Below are 8,021 nucleotides of genomic sequence, written 5' to 3'. Positions count from 1 at the left end.
TCTTTTTATTTTAATAGATTTAGAAGGTACCAGTTGAATTCCATTACACGTATATATTGTATAGTGGTAGAGTCTGGGCTTCTGGTGTACCCATCACCCAAGTGCTGTACATTGTGCCTCACAGGTACTTTTTCAAACTTCACCCCTCCCAGCCTCCCCACTTTTGAGTCTCCGGTGTCCGTTATACCACTGTATGTGCCCTGATGTAGCCATAGTTTAGCTTTCACTTGTAAGCAAGAACATGTGGCATTTATTTTTCTGTTCCTGAATTACTTCACTTAGGATAATGGCCTCCAGTTTCATCCAAGTTGCGGCAAAAGCCATTATTTCATTCTTTTTATCACTGAGTAATACTCCATGGTATACATATATACCACATTTTCTTAATTCACTCATCAGTTGATGGGCTCTTGGGTTCATTCCATATCTTTGTGATTGTGAATTGTGCTGCAATAAACCTATGAGTACAGGTATCTTTTTGACACAATGATTTCTTACAGGATCAAATGGTACATCTACTTTCAGTTCTTTGAGAAATTTCCATACTGATCTCTATAGAGGTTGTACTAATTTACATTCCCACCAACAGTGTGTAAGTGTTCCCTTTTCACCACATCCACACTAACATCTATTGTTTTTTGACTTTTTAATAATGGCCATTCTGACAGGGGTAAGGTGGTATCTCACTGTGGTTTTAATTTGCATTTTCCTAATGATTAGTGATGTTGAAGATTTTTCCCTATGTTTGTTGACGATTTGTCTATCCTCTTTTGAAAAATGCCTGTTCATGTCATTTGCCCACGTTTTAAGGGGGTTGTTGTTTTTTTCTTGCTGAGTTGTTTAAGTTCCTTGTAGATTCTGAATATTAGCCCTTTGTTGGACACAAAATTTGTGGATTTTTTCTCTCATTCTGTAGGTTGTCTATTTACGCTTTTGATTCTTTTGCTGTGTAGAAGCCTTTTAGTTTAATTAAATCCTATTTGTCTATTTTTGTTTTTATTGCATTTGCTTTTGGGGTCTTAGTTATAAATTCTTTGCCTAGGCAAATGTCCAGAAGAGTTTTCCCTAGGTTTCCCCCTAGGGTTTTTATTGTTTTATGTTTTACATTTAAATCTTTAATTCATCTTGAGTTAACTTTTGTATGTGCTGAAAATAGGGATCCAGTTTCATTCTTCTGCATATTGCTGTCAAATTTTCTCAGCACCGTTTATTGAAAAGGTTGTCCTTTCCCCAGTACATGTTCTTGTTGACTTTGTCAAAGATCAGTTGACTGTGCCAGGTCCAGTGGCTCATGCCTGTAATCCTAGCACTCTGGGAGGCTGAGGCAGGAGGATCGTTTGAGCTCAGGAGTTCGAGATCAGCCTGAGCAAGAGTGAGACCCCATCTCTACTAAAAATAGAAAGAAATTAGCTGGACAACTAAAAATATATAGAAAAAATTAGCCGGGCATGGTGGCACATGCCTATAGTCCCAGCTACTTAGGAGGCTGAGGCAGAAGGATTGCTTGAGCCCAGGAGTTTGAGGTTGCTGTGAGCTAGGCTGATGCCGCAGCACTGTAGCCCAGGCAACAGAGTGAGACTGTGTCTAAAAAAAAAAAAATCAACTGGCTGTAAGTATGTGGCTTTATTTCTGGATTCTTTATTTTGTTCCATTAATCTGTGTCTGTCTTTATACCAGTACCATGCTGTTTTGGTTACCATAGCCTCGTAGTATAATTTGAAGTCAGGCAATGTAATGCCTCCAGCTTTGTGCTTTTTGCTTAGGATTGCTTTGGCTACTCAGGCTCTTTTGTGTTTCCATGTGAAGTTTAGAATTATTTTTTCTAATTCTATGAAAAATGACATTGGTATTTTGATAGGAATTGCATTGAATCTGTAGATTGCTTTGGGAAGTATGGTCATTTTAATAATATTGATTCTTCCAATCCATGAGCATGGGAAGTTTTCCCATTTATTTGTGACATCAATAATTTCTTTCATCAATGATTTGTAGTTCTTCTTGTAGAGATCTTTCACCTTCTTGGTTCAATTTATTCCTAGGCATTTTATTTTATTTTATTGCAGCTATTGTAAATGAGATTGAATTCTTGATTTAGTTCTCAGTTTGGTCATTGTTGGTGTGCAGAAATGCTATTGATTTTTGTACATTGATTTTATAATCTGAAACTTTGATGAATTCATTTACCAAATCCAGGAGTCTTTTGGAGGAGTCCTTATACCTTTTCTAGGTATGAGATCATATCATCAACAGAGATAATTTGACTTCTTCTTTTCCAATTTGGATGTCCTTCTTTCTTTCTCTTGTCTGATTTCTCTGGCTAGGACTTCCAGTACTATGTTAAATAGAAGTGGTGGGCTGGGCGCGGTGGCTCACGCCTGTAATCCTAGCACTCTGGGAGGCCGAGGCGGGCGGATTGTTTGAGCTCAGGAGTTCGAGACCAGCCTGAGCCAGAGCGAGACCCCGTCTCTACTAAAAATAGAAAGAAATTAATTGGACAACTAAAAATATGTAGAAAAAATTAGCCGGGCATGGTAGCGCATGCCTGTAGTCCCAGCTACTCAGGACGCTGAGGCAGAAGGATCGTTTGAGCCCAGGAGTCTGAGATTGCTGTGAGCTAGGCTGACGCCACGGCACTCACTCTAGCCCGGGCAAAAAGAGTGAGACTCTGTCTCAAAAAAAAAAAAAAATAGAAATGGTGAAAGTGAACCTCCTTGTCTTGTTCCAGTTCTCAGAGAGAATGCTTTCAACTTTTTCCTATTCAGTGTGATGTTGGCTGTGGGCTTGTCATACATGGCTTTTATTATTATTAGGTTATGTTCCCTCTATCCTGAGGTTTTTGAGGGTTTTTATCATTAAGGGGTGCTGGATTTTATTGAATGATTTTTCTTCATCTATTGAGATTACCATATGGTTTTTGTTTTTAGTTCTGTTTATGTGGTGAATCACATTTGTTGACTTGCATATGTTGAACCACCCTTGCATCTGTGGGATACAACCCACTTGATATAGTGAATTATCCTTTTGATATGCTCTTGGATTTGGTTTGCTAGTATTTTGTTGAGGAGTTTTGCATCTATATTCATCGGAATATTGGTCTATAGTTCTCTTTTTTTGTTGCATCCTTTCCTGGCTTTGGTATTAGGGTGATACTGGTTTCATAGAATGAGTTAGGGAGGACTCCCTCCTTGATCTTCTGGAAGTTTCAGTAGGATTGGCACCAGTTCTTTTTATGTCTGATATAACTTGGCTGTGAATCCATCTGGTCCTGAGCTTTTTTTGGTTGGGAGATTTTTCATTACTGACTCAATCTCGCCACTTGTTATTGATCTAATCAGGAGTTCTATTTCTCTGTGGTTCAATCTTGGGAGGTTGTATATTTTCAGGAATTCATCCATATCCTCTAGGTTTTCTAGTTTGTGAGCATATAGTTGTTTATAATAGTCTCTGATGATCTTTTGTATTTCTGTGGTATCAGTTGTAATGTCTCCTTTTACATTTCTGATTGTGTTTCTTTGGATCTTCTTTCTTCTTTTCTTGGTTAGTCTACCTAGTGGTTTGTCAATTTTGTTTATATTTTTGAAGAACTAACTTTTCACTTTGTTGATCCTTTTTTTTTTTTCTTGGTCTCTATTTCATTTAGATCTGTTCTGATCTTTGTTATCTCTTTTCTTCTGCTAACTCTGGGTTTGTTTTTTTCTTGTTTTTCTAGTTCCTTGAGGTGAAATGTTAGGTTGTTAATTTGTGATCTTTCTACTTTTCTGAGGTAGGAATTTAATGTTACAAACTTTCCTCTTAGCACTGCTTTTGCTGTATCCCACAGGTGTTGGTATGTTGTGTTTTCATTTTCATTTGTTACAACAAAATTTTTAAATTCTGTCTTTGTTGATCCAGTGATCATTCAGGAACATGTTGTTTAATGTCTACGTGTTTTTTGAGCCAGATATTGAGTTAAAAAAATAAAATAAAAAATAATTTCTATGTGTTTGTATAGTTTCTGAAGTTCCTCTTTGTATTGACTTCTAGCTTTATTCCACTATGATCTGAGAAGACAATTGATGTGATTTTGACTTTTAAAAATTTTGTTGAGATTTGTTTTGTGACCTAACATATGGTCTGTCTTGGAGAATGTCCCATGTGCTGATGAAAAGAATGTATATTCTGTAGTTGCTGAGTGGAATGTTCTGTAAATTTCTGTTAAGTCTGTTTGGTCTAAAATCAGAATTAAGTGCAACATTTCTTTATTGATTTTCTGTTTTCATGATCTGTCTAGTGCTGTGAGTGGGAAGCATTTGAATTCTTGAGGCTTTTGAATGTGTTTTGTATTTCCTTCAATGAATTTTGCAGCTCCAGAATTTCTATTTTTTTAATGATATCTATTTCCTTGGTAAAATTTTCAATCATATCCTGAATTAATTTTCTGATTTCTTTGTATTGGTTTTCAGATTTCTTTCCATGTCATTAAGCTTCTTTAGAATCATTATTTGGACTTCTTTATCTGACATTATGAGGGATTCTTTTTGATTGGGATCCATTGCTGGACAATTGTAGTACTTTGGTGGTGTCATATTTCCTTGCTTTTTCATGTTCCCTGTGTCCTTGTGCTTATATCTGTGCATCTGATGTAGCAAGCACTTGTTCTGATTTTTTTGAAATTGCTTTCAAAGGGGAGAATTTTCCCCTGAAGATGTATATGTGTTGTTGGTTGAATAGGACAATTTGGCTTTGGTTTTGGGTGCCTGCAGTAGTGTGATCTTTCTATGATTTCTTGGGCAGTACAGAGAGTCGGTGGTATCTGTGATCTCTTTGGTGGTTTAAGGAACAGTTATTAGCTGTGGCTGTGGTGAAGTTTTGCTGGGGACTTCACCAGCAGCTGATCAGTCTTTGGGCCCCAGTGGTGGAAGCAGTGGGTTGAATATGCCTGGTTTTAGGCCCCAGGGCAGCTTACTTAGGTGACAGTGTTAGTGTTTCCTGGGGGGCCAATTCCTGGGCCTTCAAATGGCTTGTTCGGAAGGTAGCAGTTGGAGCAGAGGGCTGGTGCGTGGGCAGGTTCTCAGGTCCGTGAGCAGCTGGCATGATGTGGGAAGTGGCAGTAGCAGTGGTGGGGCCACCCACTGGGACCCAGGTGGTCAGTGTTGGTGTGACTGGTAGCTGCAACGGATTGGGCAGGCTAGTCCCCAGTCCCACAGCTGCCTGTGACAGGGCAGTGGGCATTGTAATAAATGTGTTTCGGAGGGGTTTTTCTCCCTTGTCTCTTTCCAGCCAGGTGGCAGCTACAGTCATGTCACCTTGAACTCTGCCTGAGGGTGGGGCGTGGCTCAGTGTTAATCTCTCAAAATGGCTCTGTTGTGGGCTTGCAATCAAAGAGGGCAGGGCCCCTTTCAGGCAAGTGGCATGGATGAGAGATTGGGGAGTGCTGCCCGCACACTCTCAGTCTCACATAGCACATAGCACATAGCACATAGCACAGCGGTAGGAATTATCCTAGGTGTGTGTGGGAGATCCTGGGCTCCCCGTCCCTCCTCAGCTGGGTGGGGCTGTGGCTGTGTCAGCCTGAACTCAGCCCAAGAGCGAGGTGCTGCCTGGCCTCAAACTCCCCAAATGGCATCTTGGGTCTGTGACCAGAGAGGGTGGGGCCCTTCTCAGGCAGGCTGCGCTGACAGGAAACTATGGGGAGTGCTGTTCGCTTGAGACTCAGGCCCACAGCAGCTGGCCACAGGATGGTGGGCCCCGCAAATGTGTGCTGGAAAGCCTGGTTTCCCTGCCCCTCCAGCCAGGCAGGGGCTGCAGCCAGGTCAAGCCCAAGCTCAGCCTGAGGGTGGGGCACAGCCCAGTGTCAATCTCTCAAAATGACACCTTGGACCTGTGACCAGAAATGCTGGGGGACAGGTAGGTAGCATGGGCAAGAAACTGTAGAAACACTGTCTGCTCACATTTCAGTCTCGACAGCAGCCCAGAGCAGGGCAGTGGAGACCTTCCCAGCGGGGTGCGGGAGCACCTGGGCTCCTCTACCCCTCCTCAGAGCTGTGCAGTGGCTGCAGGTGCGCCTGCAGTTCTCTGGTATCTAGGTTTTCAGAATGGCACCCCTCAAACTGCCCTAGGCTTGGATGCCTGTGCGCTTCCACATGGGTTCCCTTGCAGCAATGTCTCTGTGCACTCTCCAAGCAGCTCCCTGTTACGCCCCGAGACTTGCGTGGGCCAGGGGCTTCTCTTGTAGCCAAGACTGTGAACGCTCATCTCAGCAAGTCGACACCTAGGGGCGTCTCTCTTACTGCTCCCAGGTGTCCAGGAGCTTCTCATCACTTTTAGCCAGTCCCCGGCTGCGCTGGGCTTTTAGCCAGCACCCCTCCTTATCCACTTCTGGTGCTTCCCATTACTTCCCTACTGAATCCTAACATTCTCTCCTAGATGCTCCTTTCAAAATTGAGAATCTGTTTACTATGCTGGTTCGTTTCCGTGGAGGAGGCACATGCTACCTGTGTCTAGTTGGCCATCGCAATCCTATCTCTGTAGCAGCTTTAATATTAATGGCACCTACTGCTGATGAGCTTCCTAACAATTGCAGGTTAGCATGATGTGGAGATTCTGAAATCCTCTGGTATATCTATTTTAAGTTTGTAATTGGGTTATTTGAATAGATCCTGCTATTTAAATTTTGTTTGCAAGTTTATAAGCGCATCAAAATAGTTTTTATATAGTTATGTACGTCTATTCATAGATACAGTAAATGGTATAGTTTTTTTTTTTCTTCCTTAGGACTATTTATGGGAAAGTACCTTCAGATTCACATTCCTGAATTTCATGTTTTCTTTCCAAGGCATAACATAACGTCTTGGGATCATCCCCTGCTTTAATGAAAACCGTGGCAAATGAATCTCATCACACCTGAAGATTAGGAAAGAAGAAAAGTTATCTTGTAAGTTAAATACAATTGTTTTAGCATCATTCCACGGAATGGAGATGTATATTCATGTTCTGACCACTGCAGCTTCAGGTCAGAGAGATGTGCCATTGAGACTCAACTAACAGATAATCGACCCCTTAAATCCCTACATATCACCAAAGTCGAAAGTCACGGCTGGGTTTCTGCACCTCCAACTGCTCACTGTCCTTTACGATTTGCCCACAAAGTCCATTTTAACCTGATTTTAAGGGAGAAGGCAGAGCACAGTGATTTGTCTTAGGCCTACCCATTGCCTAAAGGAAATCTCTGGACAATCACAAAAAACCCAGTACCTACATTGGCTTCTTAGTTTACACATGCCCTACACTTAGGTCAGAGTTACTTTCCCTGCACACGTTTTCCTCTGGAACATAAAGCTTTCTATACAGATGCCAAAGGGAAACACAAAGTTATTGTTCTCATCTATGTAGCTCCCAGATTACAAAACAAACAAGCGAACAAAAAACCCCGGAACCCTTAAGTCCTCACTTATTAGCAGGCTTATAGGAATTCTCACGAGAGCAGTTGTTGGTGAGTTTAGGTAAGGTAGGACAAGTGTCTTTTCCTGAAGCCATCACTGCCAGCAGTGGATGGAATTCTCATCTAGAACTTGACTAACTCACTAGTCTGATTATGACACTGCTGCTCTGATGTAACAATGTTTTGCTAACTTAAGGGCAACCCTTAGCAGTTACATTAGCAGCTGATTAAGAGTGTCGAGCTCAGAAATATTTTCAGTGCTTTTTAAAATCTCTCTTCTTGAGCTGGGCATGGTTGGTCATGCCTGTAATTCTAGCACTCTGGGAGGCCAAAGTGGGTGGATCGCTTGAGGTCAGCAGTTAAAGACGAGCAAGAGCAAGAACCCGTCTCTACTAAAAACAGAAAAATTAGCTGGGTGTCCTGACACATGCCTGTAGTCCCAACTACTCAGGAGGCTGAGGCAGGAGGATCACCTGAGCCCAGGAGTTTGAGGTTGCAGTGAGCTATGACACCACTACACTCTATCTGGGGCGACAGAGCAAGACTCTGTCTCAAAAAAAAAAAATAAGTGTAGAGACAACCTACAGAATGGTTTCGAGAA

The 8,021-nt window shown here is 41.7% G+C and overlaps 1 protein-coding gene across 1 annotated transcript in view; it reads right to left on the bottom strand.

Annotated features, from left to right (window-relative positions):
- The window catches only part of TEX43 (testis expressed 43), a 12,117-nt gene extending 4,587 nt beyond the window's left edge, over positions 1 to 7,530 (bottom strand). Inside the window, exons 1-2 of the mRNA XM_012664288.1 lie at positions 7,430 to 7,530; positions 6,774 to 6,882 (exon numbers count right to left, since the gene is read on the bottom strand). Of these exons, the coding sequence (XP_012519742.1) occupies positions 6,774 to 6,882; positions 7,430 to 7,515 (195 nt within the window). The 5' untranslated portion in view covers positions 7,516 to 7,530. The remainder of the gene's footprint in view (positions 1 to 6,773; positions 6,883 to 7,429) is intronic.
- Between the last annotated feature and the right edge of the window lie 491 nt (positions 7,531 to 8,021).

The sequence above is a fragment of the Propithecus coquereli genome, unplaced genomic scaffold, assembly GCF_000956105.1.
Source record: "Propithecus coquereli isolate 6110/MARCELLA unplaced genomic scaffold, Pcoq_1.0 Scaffold88, whole genome shotgun sequence".
NCBI classification, from domain to species: Eukaryota; Metazoa; Chordata; class Mammalia; order Primates; family Indriidae; genus Propithecus; species Propithecus coquereli.
This window is presented reverse-complemented; position numbering and strand designations above follow the sequence as displayed.